This window comes from Diceros bicornis, chromosome 7 (assembly GCF_020826845.1).
Source record: "Diceros bicornis minor isolate mBicDic1 chromosome 7, mDicBic1.mat.cur, whole genome shotgun sequence".
Lineage (NCBI taxonomy): Eukaryota > Metazoa > Chordata > Mammalia > Perissodactyla > Rhinocerotidae > Diceros > Diceros bicornis.
The window spans coordinates 43,506,789-43,526,208 of NC_080746.1; the positions used below are offsets into that span (position 1 = coordinate 43,506,789).

Below are 19,420 nucleotides of genomic sequence, written 5' to 3' on the forward strand. Positions count from 1 at the left end.
CATAAAACACCATATATCATATGGTTTCATTTATATATGTAAAGTTCAGAAAAAGCACATCTCTGGAGACAGATATGGATTCCCTGAGACTTTTGGGGTATTGAAAATGTTCCAAAACTGCATTATGGTGACAACTTCACCACTCAGTATATTTAACAGAAATCGTTGAATTTTACACTTAACATGGGTGAATTTTATGGTCTACAAATTGTATGTCGATAAAGTTGTTAAACTATTGAGGGACACAAAAGTCCTAAAGTAGCCTAAATATTTTTCAAAAAGAACAGAGTTGGAGGATTTATACTACCCGAATTCAAAATGTATTATAAAGATACAATAATCAAGACAGTGGAGTATTAGTGTAAAGCAAGATATAGAAATATGTACAATGAAACAAAGCTGGAGTCCAGAAAGACACAGCACATATATGGTCAATTGGCTTTCAACAAAGATGCCGAGATAATTCAAAGGGGGAAAGGATAATCTTTTCCACAAATAGTGCTTCAACATTTGGAACTCGTATGCAACAAACGAACCTCATCCACACCTTACACCATACAAAACATTAACTCAAAATGGATTTGTGGACCTAAATGTTAAGAGCCTATGATTAAAAAACTTCTGGAGAATGTCAAAAAAATTTTAGTGATCTTGTGTTAGACAAATATTTCTTGCATATGGCATCGAAACATGATATATAAAAGAAAAAATTGACAAATTGGATTCATCAATATTAAAAACTTATTCTTCAGAAAAGACAATTAATAAAATTAAAAAGATAAGCCATAGACTGGGAGAAAGTATTTGCAAAACACATGTATGCTAACGGATTTGTATCCAAAAGAACTCTCACAATTCAATGACAAGACAATGCAATGAAACCATTGTACAGTCTAAAAGACTTGAATAGGCACTTCACTGAAGAAGAGACCTGGGTGCAAATAGCGTCATTGTCTTAGTCTATTTGGCTTCCATAACAAAAATACCAAAGACTACATGGCTTATAAACAACAGAAATTTATTTCTCACAGCTCTGGAGGCTGGAAAGTCCAAAGTCAAGATGCTGGCAGATTCGGTGTCTGGTGAAGGCCTTCTTCCTGGTTCCTACAGAGTCGTCTTCTCCTGTGTCCTCCCATGTGAGAAAGGGCGGAGGGAGCTCTCTGGAGTCTCTTCTTTAATAGGATTAAGGGCACTAATCCCATTCCTGAGGGTTCCACCCTTATAACCGAATCACCCCAAATGCCCGACCTCCAAATACCATCCCACTGGAGATTAGGTTTCAACATATGAATTTTAGGGGGACACAAACATTCAGTCTAGCATCCATGAAAAGATGCTCAACACCATGAGTCGTTAGCAATACATATGCAAATTAAAACTACAATGAGATACCACTACACACTAAAAAGTGGAATGGTTTAAGTAATAAAAGTTGACAATACTAAGTGTTGGTGAGGCTGTAGAGGAACTAGAACTCTTACAGACCATGAGGCTGCTTGGCTCCCAGCAGAAGTTGCATTGGCACCAGCAGCATCGCCCTGTCTCCAGGCTCTGGGACTCCAGGGCTCTCCACCTTCTGCCCACTCTTCCTCCTCTGGGTGAACTTGGAGAAAGCATCTGCCCAGAGCATCCAGACCCTGCCCCCACTCACAACAACCCTCATGGTCTGCTCTGCTCAGCCAGGAGACCAACATCTAGTTCCCAGCATCTGCAGGGCCCAGGAGCAAACTGGGAACACCAGGGCACCTGAGCTACAGCGTTGCTTCATTTGGTTTATTGTGGTTATATTGATTTACAGTGTTGCTTATTTTTATTAAATATTTAATAGATACAAAAATACGTATGGAATATGTGTAAATTAGAAATAAAAACAAGTTGACAAACACCTGTGTTCTATACACATTGAAAAATAAATACCGTCTTTAACCCTCAAACCCAGTGTGCGCCCCTTGCCTTTCCCATTCTCCTGCTAAGAGCAACAACTGTTCAGGCAGTTTGGTCTGTATCACCTACTTGTTTACCTTTATCATTTACCATCTGTGTTTCTAATCCTCAATTATATATTGTACAGCTTTGCAGGTTTTGAAATTTATAGATATAGCACACTCTGTGTATTCTTCTTTGATTTCCTTTTTTTATCTCAACGTTGTGTTTCTGAGATTTGTCCAATCTGTAGCATGTAGCTGAAATTCATTAACTTTCATTACACTGTATATTCTTTTTTCCTTTTTTGTTTTTTCCTTTTTTTCTAGTTTTCTTGACGTATAATTGACAAAATTATATATAAAGTTTACAATGTGATGATCTACTATATGTATGCATTGTGAAATGATGACTACAGTCAAGTTAATTAACATGTCCATCACCTCACAGTTACCTTTTATGTATGTGTGTGTGGTGAGAGCACCTAAGATTAACTCTCTTCGCAAATTTCAAGTGCATTATACATATTATTAACTATAATCACCATGCTGTACCTCAGATCCTCAGAATTTATTCGTCTTATAACTGAAAGTTTGTAGCCTTTAACCAATGACTTCCCATTTCCCCCATCCTGGAAGCCACCATTCTAGTCTCCATTTCTATGAGTTTTACTTTTTTTTTTAGATTCCACATATAAATTATACTATATGATAATTGTCTTTCTATGTCTAGCTTATTTCACTTAACATAATGCCCTCCAGGTCCATCCATGTTGTCGCAAATGGCAGGATTTCTTTCTTCTTTGTGGCTCAATAATAACCCATTGAATACATATACACCACATCTCTTTATCCATTTACCTGTCAGTGGACACTTAGGTTGTTTGCATGTCTGGTCTTCTGTGAATAATGCTGCAATGAACATGGGGGTGCAGATATCTCTTTGAGATACTGACTTTAGTTCCTTTGGATATACCCAGGATTGGGACTGCAGGATCATATGGTAGTTCAATTTTTAATATTTTGGGGAACCATCATACTGTTTTCCATAGTGACTGTACTAGTTTACATTCCCACCAAAAGTGTACAAGGGTTCCCTTTTCTCCACATTCTCAGCAACATTTGTTATTTCTTATCTTTTTGATGGTAACCATTTGGACAAGTGTGAGGTGTTATCTCATTGTGGCTTTGATTTGTGTAATCCTGATGATTAGTGATGTTGAGCATCTTTTCATGTACTTATTGGCCATCTGTATGTCTTGTTTGGAAAAATGTCTATTCAGATCATTTGTCCATTTTTTAATCCAATTCTTTTTTCTTTTTGCTATCGAGTTGCATGAGTTTTTTATATATTTTGGATATTAACCCCTTATCAGATACATGAATTGCAAATGCTTTCTCCCATTCAAGTAGGTTGCCTTTTCATTTTGTTGATGGTTGCCTTTGCCAAGTCCCATGACAAGGAGCTTACCACCTATGTTTTCTTCAAGTTTTGTGGTTACAGGTCTTACATGCAAGTCTTTAATCCATTTTGAATTAATTTTTGTATATGGTGTAAGATAGTGGTCCAGTTTCATTATTTTGCATGTGACTGCCCAGATTTTCTAACACTATTTATTGAAGATATTCTCCTTTCCATTTTGTATATTCTTGGTACCTTTGTCATAAATTAATTCACCATATGTATGTGGATTTATTTCTGGGCTCCCTATTCTGTTTCATTGATCTAGGTGTCTGTTTTGTTTGTTTGTTTGTTTGTTTGTTTTGTTCTTTTTTTGTTGTTTTTTGTTTTTTTTGTGTGTGAGGAAGATCAGCCCTGAGCTAACATCCACGCTAATCCTCCTCTTTTTGCTGAGGATGACTGACTCTGAGCTAACACCTATTGCCAATCCTCCTCCTTTTTTTTTCCCAAAGCCCCAGTAGATAGTTGTATGTCATAGTTGCACATCTTTCTAGTTGCTGTATGTGGGACGTGGCCTCAGCATGGCCGGAAAAGCGGTGCGTTAGTGCGCGCCCTGGATCCGAACCCGGGCCGCCAGTAGTGGAGCATGCACACTTAACTGCTAAGCCACGGGGCCGGCCCTAGGTGTCTGTTTTTATGCCAATAGCATACTGTTTTGATTACTATGGGTTGTAATATATTTTGAAATCAGGGAGCTTGATGCCTGTGGCTTTGTTATTTGTTCTCAAGATTGCTTTGGCAATTCAATTTGTAGTTCCATCAAAATTTTAGGATTGTTTGTTTTATTTCTGTGACAAAAGCCGTTGGAATTTTGATAGAGATTGCATTGAATCTGTAGATTGCTTTGGGTAGTATGGACATTTTAACAATATTCTTCCAATCCATGAGCATGGAATATTTTTATTTATTTGTGTCATCTTCAATCTCTTTCATCAATATCTTACAGTTTTCAGTGTACAAGTCTTTTATATTCTTTGTTAAATATATTCTGATGTATTTTATTCATTTTGATGCAATTGTAAATGGGATTTCTTTCTTAGATTCTCTTTCTGATAGTTTCTTATTACTGTATGCAAATGAAACAGATTTTTATGTATTGACTTTGTATCCTGCAACTTCCCTGAATTTGTTTATTCTAACAGTTTTTTTGGTGGAGTATTTAGGATTTTCTAGATATAATATCATGTAATCTGTAAATAGTCACAGCTTTACTTCTTCCTGTCCAATTTGCATGCCCTTTATTTCTTTTTCTTGTCTAATTGCTCTGGCTAGGACTTCCAATAATATGTTGAATAAAAGTGGGGAGAGTGGGCATCCTTGTCTTTTTCCTGATCTTACAGGAAAAGCTTTCAGCTCTTCACCATTGAATATGATTCTAGCTGTGGGCTTGTCACATACGACCTTCATCATGTTGAGGTACGTTCCCTCTATACCCATTTTTTTGAGAGTTTTTATCAAAATGGGTGTTGAATTTTCTCAAATGCTTTTCTGCATCTATTGAGATGATCATATGTTTTTTATCTTTTATTACGTTAATGTGGTGTATCCCGTTAATTGATTTGCCCATGTTAAACCATCTTTGTATCTCTGAAAAATATCCCACCCTATCATGGTGCATGATTCTTTTAATGTATTGTTGAATTTGGTTTGTTAAAGATGTTTGCATCTATGTTCATCAGGGATATTGACCTGTAATTTTTTTTTTTCTTCTGGCATTCTTGTCTGGTTTTGATATCAGGGTGATGCTTGCCTCGTAAATTGAGTTTGGAAGAGTTCCCTCCTTTCTATTTTTTGGAAGAGTTTGAAGAGGATTGGTAATAATTCCTCTTTAAATGTTTGCTAGAATTCACCAGTGAAGCCATTTGGTCCTGGACTTTTGTTTGTTGACAGGTTTTGGATTATTGATTCAATCTCTTTACTTGTAATCTAGTAAAGATTACTTTAGTAATCTGTAATCTAGTGTTCAGATTTTGTATTTCTTCATAATTCAGTCTTGATATGTTACATGTTTATATTTAATATTCTATTAAAATTGTAATGATAATTTACCTATTTCTTATAGGTTGTCAAATTTGTTGCCATATAATTCTTCATAATAGTGAATTGAGTTGATTTCTTAACTCTTTTGCCTCATTACACTCATCTGAAAAATAGAAATTATTGTTTTTATTTCTATTCTACTTATAATTGTTGTGAGGACTGAAAGAGGTAATTTATTTAAATTCTTGCCATCCACTGCCTACATCTAGGATTCTTTCCCTAAATGCTAGTCACTTTCTATGATGTATTCTCATAAACATTTTCTTAAATTATTCTTGAATGTTAAGAATTATATTAATTCTTCTTATAAGGATACTGTCTTAAAGTAATTCATGTTCAAGAACATGTTCTCAGATATTGATTATTCTTACAAGGGAAGAGAATGAAACACAAATTATTTAAACTTTACTTCAGTTTAGCTGGCTTTGTTTATCTCTCCACAATAACTGTTTGCTGTTCTCCCTCACTGATTTATTTGTTCATCTTAATATTTTTGTTCTAATATATAATAAAATTAAATAAAATATAATGATTATTAAAAGATTATGATGCTATTAAAATATATAGTGCTATACAATTGTATGTTCATATTGCTACAGTCATCAAATAATCCATCATGCATCTCATCTGTCAGTAGACCCCTGGATGAGATTTACCACACAGGGGTGGACTCAGTCATTCTCAGACTCTGTTCCTAGGAATCTTCATACCAAAGGAGACATTACCAGACTGTTTGAAATAAACCCTGAACCACAGATCTGAAACTCTTGTTGCATTTTTTGTTTGCCACATCTTACAGTAAGTGAATTAAATACAGGAATATTCAGCATTATGTATAGGATTCTTAATAAAAAATAAATATAATAAAGATTTAGTTAAAATAGTTTAATGTACCATTACTTTGAAACTTTAAGATTTGTTTAACTTTAGGACCGTTTTAAATGTGATTTGTCTCTTGAATGTTCTTTGTTTTCCATAGCAAAACTTTTCCTGTATGATCTGGTAAGTATAAATTCAAGATAACTGTGACTATAGGTATCTTCATTAAAATTACTGAAATCTCCCAGATATGCAGTCTTATTATCTCTATCAATATCATTCTGTTAAAATACAGATCCATCAGGCCGGCCCCGTGGCTTAGCGGTTAAGTGGTTAAGTGCTCAAGCTCCGCTACTGGCGGCCTGGGTTCGGATCCTGGCGGCCTGGATTCGGATCCTGGGCACGCATCGACGCACCACTTCTGCGGCCATGTCCCACATACAGCAACTAGAAAGATGTGCAATTATGACATACAACTATCTACTGGGGCTTTGGGGAAACAAAAAGGAGGAGGATTGGTAATAGATGTTAGCTCAGAGCCGGTCTTCCTCAGCAAAAAGAGGAGGATTAGCACGGATATTAGCTCAGGGCTGATCCTCCTCACAAAAAAAAAAAAAAAATATGGATCCATCAATCTTCTGTGTCTCTAATTTGTTGAGCCTATGAATTATAAAGACAGCTTAATTCACATTTTTATTAAATAATATTCCACAGTATTCTAATTTGATTTTGGTTACATTAGTAGGCTTTTAACAGTGGTATGGTATGTTTTTATTTGTTATCTTGTACATCTATTGATTTACTCAAACTTTTATTGAATGTCAATCATATCTTAAGTTTTGCTACCTACTTGGAATATACTAGCATGTAGGGCAGACATAACATTCTCTTATAATAGGTAGACTAGAAGGGAGGCCAATATTACGTTGTCAGTTTTACAAAGAAAAGAACAAGGTGTTCTGAGTACATACAACAAGGAAACCTCACTTAGTCCAGAAGCTTTAAAAATAGTTCCATAAAGAAGAGATTTTAAAACTGAGACTTGATGCAGAAACTTAATTTAACAGATTGCATAGTATTCTGATATTATTTTTATTTAAAGAAAACAAATTCATACACTTAACATTACCAGCCCTTTTAAAAATAGTCAATATGTTTTATAAAGAAAGAAGTTAAACAAAATCAAGTAGGCACTAACTTAGCTATCGTGAGTGTTGGCATTCCTGACAAATGTGGCCAGGTTTCTGCCCTGTCCCTCATTATGGGAGTCCAGAGCAAAGAAAAGGTTTGAGAGGAGAAGAGAAGGAGCACGAGAGGAAACTACAAATGAGGGAACTATCGGCCACGTTAACAAAGCTCACCGTACCACATTCGTAGTCCAGGAACACCCCCACATAGCCTAGAGGCCTTTCTACATACTGAGGTAACAGTGGGGAAGAGGTAAAGAGACTGCACCCATTGTCGTCTTTGACACAAAAAAGTAGAAAGATTCCCTCTGAGTCAAGGACCATGTCATTCCTCATTGTCCAAGAATCATTACAAAATCCAATGACCCAGTTGCAACAGTCCCCCACATACACCTCCCAGTAATGTTGGCCAGAAGTGAATGACTGGGCTCCCCAGGCAAGAAAATATTTAGATCTTGTTGGATTATTGGTAACCTCAGGATGATTAGCACCAAACAGAAGACGTCTCAGATCTTCAAACAGGGGGATGTGACCAGTGACTTCTTCATTATCCAAGGAAACATACACTGCAGGAAGACGGAAACAGACACCTTAACAAATGGTGTTATAAACTCCTGATAGACATGGGCTTTACCTAGCGTCCAGGTTTGCTAGCTTATCACTGGAAATGGGCCAGGACAGTGAAAGAGATCTAGAAATCCACCATAGCCCAAGGTCTGTAGGTCTGTCTTCATAACAGGAAAGTCTTTAACTAGACATAATGAGAGAAATTAATGAATTTTCTGGAAATATATAAAGAAGAGAGAGATTGCTAAGCTCTCTCTGTTATTTTCTCTGAAACATTTGAAATTAGGAGATCATTAATAATTCACAGTCAGTTACAAAAGTAGCCTGCCCATCTCCTCAGAAAATATACAATAATACTAACTAATAAGAGAATAATAATAAACATTATTATTACTCCTAAAGAGTGATCACTTTGCCTCAGATTTAAGGATTTTTCACTAAAGCATGCAAAACTAAAATAAAGTGAAAGAAAAAATCATAATGTTTTAAGAAGTGGTTTCTTTGTGAGAATTTTCTGCCAGCATATCTTTTGAGAAGTAGAAAGATAAATCTACTGAAATATAATATCAGCTTACTTTGTGGATGTTGTGTATAAGCATGCATTTTATGTTTTTAATACGTTGATTATACCAAGTATTTTTATATTAATGTGAATAAACTATGCTCTTTATAAAGTGCATTTAGGGGCCGGCCCCATGGCGTAGTGGTTAGGTGCGCACGGCTCCACTGCTGGCGGCCTGGGTTCCTATCCCGGGCATGCACCGATCCACCGCTTGTCAGCCCATGCTGTGGCGGCATCCCACATAAAGTGGAGGAAGACGGGCACGGATGTTAGCTCAGGGCCAGTCTTCCTAGCAAAAAGAGGAGGATTGGCATGAATGTTAGCTCAGGGCTGAACTTCCTCACAAAAACAAAGAAATAAAAAAGAAAAGATGTAGTGCGTTTATTTCAAAAAGTTTTAAAAACAAAAGTTAAGTATCTCACTAAGTATCTCACTACCAACCATAACCACACTTACCTAAAACATGGACTGTACATGCAGATTTACATGTTTCACGTGAGCGGGTAACACTATGCGTCAGCATGCTGCAGGCTATCACATATCTTGTCTTACTGTTTACTTCCAGACAGCTAATTACAATCTATCAAATTTGGCTTTTCTCCAGATATCAGTTAGTTTTTTCCCACATATATTACTTTTCTATAAAGGCAGAATTGGTAATAAAAGTTCCCAGAAAAGAAACCATAGATTGAGCACTGCGGAAAGATTACTAACAGAAGGGAACGTGCAGCTGTATCACCAAAAGGCTGCCTGTTACCTTGGAATCGGTCGAGCCTGCCTATCAGCCCAGTGATGGGCCATGAACTGAGCTGTGGGTCCACAGGTTGGGGCACGTGCAGCTGCACCGACTCACTCCTGCAAAGAAGGACACTTAGTTATTCTTGCTGAGATCAAAGATTTCATCACAATGATTATATCTACTTCCTAAGGAAGACACTTCTTTAAAATCCTCATAATTAGGACCAGGGGTTATGAATGTAACTCCACGAACTAGGAAATGAAGCAAATGTTGATTAATTTTATGAATTAAACTAAATCCAATCCCACCTCCTAACATTTCAATCCTAGCACAAAATTCAAAGCAATCATGACTGTACCTGGTTTCTCTCAGCCAATCAGAGAGCTATGCACAATGGCCCCAAATTGAGGACAGTCAGGAAGGGCACTTTGATTTTTAATCCACACCACTCACCAGTGAAATGCTCAGCGTCTATCTAACCACAGCTAGAGGGTGAGGAGCTCAGCTTGGGCAGGGATTCTGCTTCCGAGGACCCAGCTTCACTTAGTGCATCAAACAGACTTTCCATTTGAAGCTGGAGGCTGCCATGTGCTACACATGGAAGCCCCGAACCCTTGATGATCCTCCCTATGCCTGTTCTCTCCCTGCTCCCACTGTAAACTTCTCTCAAATACTTAATCCCCCATAATCTTGTCATGACTTTGGGGCATATCTTTAATGTGTTTTCACATTTCTAAAAATTAAAATCAGGAATGGTAGCTGTCTTCATGCAACTTTTGCCCAGAACCCTGTAAATAGTATGTCTACCCAACTTCGTCTTAAACAAAACAGCAAAACCTTTCGAGAAAGGAAAAAAATGTATTATGAAAGAGGTTATATTATCATACTAAATTACGCTCCCATTTCAGCATCAACAGTCTGATCACTGTTACAATTCTCAAACCTTTAATATAGGGGCAAACTTACCTTTTCAATGTGTTTTCAAAATGCTGTAAAGAGAAAAACAGACAAGATAAAGACTTAGTATACATCACAAGATGCATAGTGGAGACTTAATGTCTTATTCCCAAGGGTGCAATAACCCAAGTTTTAGCAAATCATATCATGTACGTGGAAACAGAAAGGGAAAACTAATCGTTGATTGCCACATTTCTCCCAAATTCCCAAGTTGTTGCCAGGTCCAGATACATATTCATATATCTTCAGACAAGCTTCTCTGTTGCAGTAGTTCAGTAGTTGAATGTGTATTTGGAGAATTGTAAAAGAAATTATTCTCTAGGACTTTTTTTTACCTACTTTTTCACAAACCTTTGTTGTTCTTGTGTATGGCAAGAATGACCCTTGGTCGTTAGCATTACCCAGACATGTCAAACCCTTATCACAGCATCAGAAAGCCTCATTCCAAACACGTGACGGAAGATAAAGAGAACATGGGCATTATCTAAGCAGCACCTCGACTCTCACTCAGTCCTTACCTGGAGCAGCTCCATGTCTGGTTTACGGCACATTTCCTTGAGCTCCTCATACATTCCTCTTAGGAGTTTCCCCTTTAGGTCCATGCTGTCTTCACTTTGCTTGAGTTGTTGCAAAATCTCTTTGCTTTCCTTTTCTATTCTCTCCAAATGACGTTTCTCCTCCTTGTAGAGCAATTGACACATCTTCTGATATTCAGCATGGATCATCTTCCTCCGTAGAGTCACATAACCCTGAAGTGACAATGGATTAATTAGATCATATTTTCAGGCTGATTTTGTCCGTGTCTTTTTATCTACCATTTGTCTTCTGACATTTAGCAATTTGGTACATTCATTGAAAACAGAAATTCAGGGACTCCTTTCTTTTTTTTTTGGTTTCTTCCTACTCATTTGTTTGTTTATTTGATTGTACCAGAAGCCAAAATCTTGACTTAAATTACTACTTCCTCAAATATCCACATTTTCTTAAAAACGGGTACTTGTGATTTAATGATTGTCTTATATAGTACTACTCAATCTGTTTGGTCTCTTTTATCCTCAGATACTTTACCTACAGACTGACTCTTTGTTTTCAGGAGATAATAGGAAATATCATTTCGTGGAAGAAGATAAGACATTTCTAAAATTTTTACTTCCAAGGCAGTAAACTGCACGCAAACCAGACCTGGTGTGTGTGAGTGTGGCTTGACGCTTCCTGTCCAAGACTATGCACTCCATGCCTTAGCTGACTTCTGCACTATCCTTAGAGAAGTTGGTGAATAGACAGCCACCTCCCAGTAGTAATTCCCTGCTGCACACTCTTTTCTCATTTCCTCTTTCACTTCTTTCCTCTCAACTTTTAAACATGGATTATTTTATCACATTGTTTTGAAAACAAAATAAAATATCCACTATTGATCCAATGTCTTTATTTGGCTTTTGTGCTGTCGGTTTTACCTCCAACAAAGCAGATTTCTTGATCCCAGGTGTACATTCACTGTACTCACTTACGAAACTCTCAATCTTTCTTTCTTCAAATCAATGAAATCTCTCTTCCATTCCCAACATTTTAATGAAACCACACTCTTCATTTCACCAAGAACCTCCTTTGCTAAAGCCACATATTTTTTTTATGCATGTTACTAAGAAGTTCTTCATATTTCACCAACTCTCCTTTCTATAAAACTCACATACCACGGGCTTCAAACAAATCCCTCTCTCTTAGTTTTCCCTCCATCAATTTACATTCACCAGCTCCTGTCTCCCAAGTGGACCCATTAATACAGAGACTCCTTAAATTATCTTCCCATGTGAAAACTTGATTCTTTTCTTTCTAAAAACTCTCATGCGGTATCCGTCTATTATAATGCCTAGAATATGCTGACAACTGTGAAATGCCCCTGTCCAGGCCAAATCGTCCACAAAAGTCCAACCGCATTCATCCAATTTCCTACTGTGTATTTCTGCTAGGATATCTCACAGGAACTTAAAGTGCGGCGTTTCTCAAACTAAATTTATCTTAACCGAAACCAGCTATACCTCCTCTGTTTCTAACCTTAGTGATGCTCCAATTTCAAAGTGGAACCCATTTCATTTTTTTATTTTACTCTTTTAATATTCCACATCAAACAAATCACATTTTCTGACATTTTCTACCATAAATAATATCTCTTGAGTCCTTTCACTTCCCATTATCTGTGATCAACCCACTCCTAATCTTTCCTTTAAAGAGTCCTCACTTATCTCCTACTTGCTTTCTTGACTTTCATTTTGAAGTCTTCCACTCAATATTCTCTCTAAACTACAATCTGAATGAACTTTCCAAAAAAGTATTGTGATCATATTTCTTCTTTGCTTCAACTCCTTCAGAGGCTTCCATTTGTATTCAATATAGTTCAACTACTTAGCATATATTAGATGAACCTTCAGTAAAATGACACTGAATTATCTGTCCCCTTACTCTGTGCTCCACTCAGATCCTTCTCTTCATCACACCAGTCATAGGAAATGTCAGTGCCCAAACAAAGCTGTGGTTCATCTTACATGCAGGTCCAGCACTTAACATGCTTCACTCAAGGCTACTTCTCATAAATGTCACACTGAACTTTTAGGTATGACTGCACATTTCTCTACTCTCACTCATTCTGCTTCATATCAGGAGCTTCACAATGGAGAACAAAAGGCAAGTGTGGTATGGAAAAACAATAAGTTTAGTTTGAGATGTATTAAGTTATCTCTTCCTGAAAAGCTATTTCCCCAAACAGCCATGTGCCTCAATTTCTGACCTCAGGCAGGTATCTGCCCGAATGTGATTTTCCATAGTAAGTCTTTTCTGATTACCATACTTAAAATTTAGTTGTGTCAAAGCTACTTTCTCTATTTACCTTTCCTGTTGTATGTTTCTCAAAAGCAACTAGCACAAGGGATCATACTATAAATTTTATATTTTGACTTGTTAATTGTCTCCTGACACTACCTCACAAGCTCCTTGAATGCAAGAAAATCTGTTCCTTTTGTCTACTTCTATATTGGCTTAGAAGAAAATTAGTAAGACACAGTAGGCACTGGATATTTCAAAGAAAAAATGTTAAGTTATATCTTTAAGGATACCACTTTTAAATAATCAAGAGAATTTTGTTATAGCTCCTTGTCATTCACACAGCCCCATTTTGATTCCTTTATTAATGGTGAGAAGTATCTTTAATATTGTTTGTTTATATATTTCCATCAGGAAATCTTTACTTCTCTGATGAGCATATAGATGTACTCTTATTTCACCTCTCCTACTATTGGTGTTCAATTCATATTTTTGAATCAACAAAGGATAGATTCACATTCCTCAGCCGTGGGTTTAAGTCACATTTTGAACTGACCCGTGCTACACTTCCAGCTGTATCTCTCCCCACTGCCCCTTATACGTGAGTTAGCCAATATGAGTTTTGTAAAATCCCAACTTCCCCATGATTCCTCTAGTTTCTAGTCTTCAGTTCTCACTTATTTACCTACTGGATATCCCCATGAATGTCCAATTTCAAATCATCCTTTACCATCAAAATAATCAGTGAAAATCTTCCTCAACATTCAAAGATTTTTTTTTTTTTACTTCTGAGAAACCCTGTGTTTATCTCATCCACTAATTATTATATCCCATGATGACAGTGATTTTTCTCCTCATTTTGGTGTGTTGTAGTGTTCTTCAGCAAATAAAGCCTTTTATCTGGATATTATGATTACAGTCTATATCCTAACAAAGGGACAGACTTCTCTGTACATGATTAGATGGACCTCTTTTTGCTATCGGTTAGTCACTCACAGAAGACCATAGACATTACGATTTTAGCTCAAGTTCCTATTGTACAATCACTATGTGTCCCAAGCTGGTGCTGAAGGAAACAGAATCCCTTACTTACCTCCCATGTACTGATTTTGCTGGTTTCTCTGTTGAGATTTCTCTCATTTTCTTGTATCTTTTCCCACACAGACCTCATTTGATTCAGGAGCTTTTGCTGCAAAAGAACCATAAATATGAGCATCAGAGAAGCTGATATGAAAAATATCAGATCCTAACAGATGTAGAGGGGCAGAGAATGTAAGACAAATGATCACTAAAGAGGGCAAAGAGCCAATGCATTTTCATTGTTAAGCTCAATTGTCAAATATGGGAGATTTTTTTTCACCGTAGAATAAACCTATAGTGGTAATGGACGTTTAACCATGGAGCAAATTGGCCCTCAAGCTTTGCCACCTAAGCAATTTTTGTTAAGTGAACCTTGTGTCGGATTTTAGTTATTGTGATGCTACTTCTTATCTCCTACTATCCTATTTTTTAGCTAAAAGACAGTGTTTATAAATAGACTCCATTAGATTAGTGTTTTTGTAATCATGGTTATAGTGGGCAATAATCATCACTGGAATTAACAGTTTTGTCGACCTTGGTTTTACACTGAATTATCACAATTTCAACCATGATCAACATCGTCATGACCATCAACTCGCGTTGTAAGATTTTAAACCGTAAATATGTAAGTGCTCTAAGATTGAGAACGCTCTTTCTTCAAAAGTTTATTGTAGTGCTTGGCTCATAACACTAGTCAATATCTGCTTTATATGTCACACACAGGAATAATGTTTATATTCATTTTCTTTTTCATAATCTCTCGGATAGCGGATCCCACAGATTCAAACTTCTCTCACAGCCATCGCTTACCCGGTATTCCTCAGCGATCCAGTCAGTGGAACAATGTCTGTGAGCCACGTGCTCCTCAGCCTTACAGCAGAGAAAACAGAGTGCATCCTTGATAACCTCACAGAAAAAGTTCTTTGTTTTCAGGTGTATCTCACACATCTGTTCTGCAGAGCGTGGGAATTGGTAGGGTCTTGCCCGTCTGGCAAGGAAGACCCGTGTCTTCAAGACAATGTTGGTTTTAAAGGTCGTTTGATGTGATGTTTCCCTGCACACAGGGCAGCGAGGAGGACGTGGGGCTTGCTCCCAGCAGACACAGAGACAAGGCATACAAAAGCTGTGCCCACAGCCTATGGTGACTGGGTCTATGAAATAATTCATGCACACGGAGCAGGTCAACTCATTCTGGAAGATGTTGGAAGCCATGTTGCTAAGGAGAGAAAAGAAAAGAAAGAGAAAATTATTTTGTCAAGGGCCTTCAAAGAAGTGCACTTTCAAAACCATTAAAAACACTAAGGAGCATGAGAATTATTCCTGTTTGTACAAGAACACTAGTGTGTATAGCAGGACAGACTATGCATTGCTTATCACAGACAGAGGATGCTGAGGAAGAGAGAGTCCTCATATGCCAGCATATTGATTTGTCAAATATAGCCTTCCCATCAGAGTTTCAGCTCCCTAGTACAATTCCAATGTGTTTATTTATGCCCTCTCTTCTAAATGGACCTGGGAATCAGTAGTTCAGATCCAATGCCCAGCCACAGAGTGTGGGTCATATCTCACCTAAAGCCATCCTTCTTATCCCTTTGCCATTAGTTATATGGCCCTTTGACCCTATTTGGCCAATGAGGTTTAAGGAAATATTATTAGGAGGATCTTTAAAAGGTTTATTTGCTCCTGAAAAGAAACATAACGAAGACTCAACTGTTTTATACTCCTCTGGACAGTGTTTGAACCTGATGCATGAAAGTGTCTTTTTCTTTTTTTTTTTTTTTTGGTGAGGAAGATCAGCCCTGAGCTAACATCTGTTGCCAATCCTCCTCTTTTTTTGCTGAGGAAGATTGGCCTTGGGCTAACATCACTGCCCATCTTCCTCTACTTTATATGGGACACCGCCACAGCATGGCTTGCTGAGCAGTGCTTATGTCCGCACCCGGGATCTGAACCTGTGAACCGCGGACTGCTGAAGCCTAGTGGGCGAACTTAAACACTACGCCTATCGGGCTGGCCCCAAGGTTATCATTTTGTCACCACAATGTGCACTTGCCTAGAGACCAAAGCAGACACCCTGAGGATGACAGAGAAATGGAAGACCTGGGTCTTGGATGACGTCAACAAGGCATTAACCAACTCTGCGACTGACAATCAATAAATGTAAGAGGAATTTAGAAAATAGAAAAATCACATTACCATCATCATAATTAGTAATATATTCAGGCAAGAATCGTCAGTGGATGTGAAAACCACTTGGTAAAACAGTATCAGCACAAAGATTACTTGTTAATAAGTTCTTCACTTTATTATCATCAAGTAACATGTTAAATTATGTATTTAATTAAAAAATATGTACTTTCAGTAACCATAGATTATGACTAAATATTTTGTATAATTATATGGTTGCTATTATCTTCCCTGTCTGTGAGAACTTGAACGAGAGGGATTGAATATTTTCAAGGCTGAAAACTTATTTTTGGTCCAAAATACATCAAGTCAACAATTGCTTTATTGAACAATTATAAAATCAGCTTCAAGGTACCTCTTTGAAAAATGGGTAGCAATGAGGTGACGATGCCTACAGATATATTTATAAATAAAAGTTTGTGAGGGGGATTTATGGACTTCCAATGATGACCACAAAATTTCCAATGATATAGTACATAAAGCCATTCACTCAAACGTGCCTAGAATGAGGAGATAGCTTGAGCTACAAGGAGAAAGGTTAGATTAGCCCCATGTAGAATGGGTTAGAAACTGCCACGAATTCATTATGAATATAATCATTTCTAAATTGATAACATTAATGATGATAATATTAAAATGATAATAGTAGAAACTAATATGTACCCTTTACGAATTCTAGGCATTGGATTAACTCCTCTTATCTGGATTACCTACTTTAGTCTCCTGAAAAATATGATTAACTCATTTTCTATTTTTACCAAAACTTTCTGATGAGGAAACTTGACATAGTTTGAGTAAAATAAGTTACTTGTCTAAAAATCACACATTGAATAAGTGATTGATTCAGTACTCAAATATAGATCTTACTGATAGAAAAAAAAAAACTAAGCTTTAGTGTCCAAGATTACATTAAATCAAGCCAATTTACTGATCTCTAAACAGTAATCTATCATAAGATGTCACGGTAAATAAGACAACATTCTGGTACTCGTTCACTCAGAGTTTGACAGAAGATATAAAAAAAAGGAAATTGTTACAATGGAGAGATATGTAATGTGCTGTGGACACAGAGAAGAGAGAACCAGCTAATGTTTACTTTTGGTTACATTTGGTTAGCCATGCTAGACATACTGGCACTCAATTCATATAGTGAAATTTACTTGTCTTAGTGACCTGGCATATTTCGTTCAGAACATCCTCTCCTCACATTCTACCTTATTTTTAATAAAGTTGATTAAATTTAAACTAAATGTTGTATAGTTTGTTCAGGTCTTAACTACTACCTTCATTTTGAAAATTTCAAAGCAGTTGAACTTATCTCCTATATCAACACTGACACTTTCAAGAAATTAATGATAAAAAGAGATTAGCAATATACTCATAAGCCAATCAGACTCACTATCTAGAATTCTCATTCTCTGTGAAATGTTGTATACCTCAATTCAAAATGATTGTCAGTAGCAAATGACAATTCTGTTTTAAAATAAATGGATTTGGTTATACCACGGAGTTCTTATTTTCATACTAGGTGAATTCAGAGAGACCTCTCATATCTACAATTTCCTCATATTAAAGAATATCAGTTTCCTGTAGATCTCTCCAGTTGCCAAACACTTTAAAATCTAACTCTGAAAGATGAAATCCAAGGCTGAAAGTGAAAACTGAAGACACATCATTTTAAATGCTCAACCTAATGAGTGTTTTTTGAGTAATTCAGCGCATCGAATAGACCAGACTTCTGTATAGACATGTTATGCAAACATGTACATAAATACACACATACAGATAGGATAATATGAATAGCTTGATAGACATGGATAGATGAACTACTATCTATGGCAACATAATACAATTAGCATATATTTATTGCACCACCTAAAAAACTGCAAGCTACCTGTTGCCAATTATCTTCTGTACCTGCACAATTGTACATGAACAATCCAGTGACACAAAAAATAAGTGGAAAAATAAATAATCATATTAAGTCATGAAATATATAGAAAGAGGAGAGATTGCAACTATGTAATGGAGTAAGTTTAAAGCAATGAAATCAGGGCCGGCCCCATGGTGTAGCAGTTAAGTGTGCGGGTTCAGCTGCTAGCGGCCTGGGTTCGGATCCCAGGCATGCACAGATGCAACGCTTGTCAGGCCAAGCTGTGGTGGCGGCGCATATAAAGTGGAGGAAGATGGGCACAGATATTAGCCCAGGGCCAGTCTTCCTCAGCACACACACACACACACAAAAGATAAATAAGAGGAGGATTGGCATGGATGTTATCTCAGGGTTGATCTTCCTCACAAAAAAAATAAAATAAAATAAAGTAATGAAATCACTTCTACTACTAAATTCTTTGGCAAGCACCTAAACAAACAGATATGTGGATTAAAGTTCCCACATTTAAGAGAAAATATCAGAAATTGCTCTTATGTATGGAGTACTCACCTGTGGGTACTGTTAACGGGTTTTTCCATTTTTGTTCAGTAAGTATTCTCTCAAATTCAGTTCAAGGATTAGGTATTCACCTTCTGGTAGCAGTAAATTTCAGAGGTCTCCACAGCCCAGCCAACTCCAAGCACAATGGCTCTGGAGAAGAATGAAATGGGCTCTTTGCATGATGTTTTATAGATTCTCTGAAGACCACACCCATTTCCTCAAAGGGATTAGGTTATCATACCTTTGAAAAGGTATTGGCACTCTTGATTAGATTTTTGCAGAGTGGAAAACACACCCTGATGCCAATGATTAAATTGAAACCTCTCTAAATCTACTTAATCAAACGGCCACATCTAATCTCTAGTAAGAAGCCATGCCGTGAGTTAACCTATGTCATCCATAGTTTTGTTGTTTTTAAAATGAATGAACCCCCATAATGAACTTCATATCTTCTTTTAAGAAACTGTGTTTTAATCCTAATTGTATCAACCCATTACTACCCACTATCTTTGGTTATCTGTCGGAATCTACATGCATTCCTTCCTTGATACATCTTCAGAAAGAGAAATCATCCACATTCCATTTATCAACCCAGTGCAGTCAAGCTCTTGCCCCATAATGCCACTTACTGCTCTGGCAGAGATAGCCTT

The 19,420-nt window shown here is 36.9% G+C and overlaps 1 protein-coding gene across 1 annotated transcript; it reads right to left on the reverse strand.

Moving 5' to 3' along the window:
- Positions 1 to 7,502: 7,502 nt before the first annotated feature.
- On the reverse strand, positions 7,503 to 15,361 carry LOC131408998 (tripartite motif-containing protein 77-like). The gene is made up of 5 exons (XM_058546217.1): positions 14,960 to 15,361; positions 14,163 to 14,258; positions 10,763 to 11,004; positions 9,317 to 9,429; positions 7,503 to 7,996 (listed from the first exon to the last, which is right to left on the reverse strand). The coding sequence occupies exons 1-5, from the start codon at positions 15,359 to 15,361 to the stop codon at positions 7,503 to 7,505; spliced, it is 1,347 nt and encodes a 448-aa protein (XP_058402200.1).
- Between the last annotated feature and the right edge of the window lie 4,059 nt (positions 15,362 to 19,420).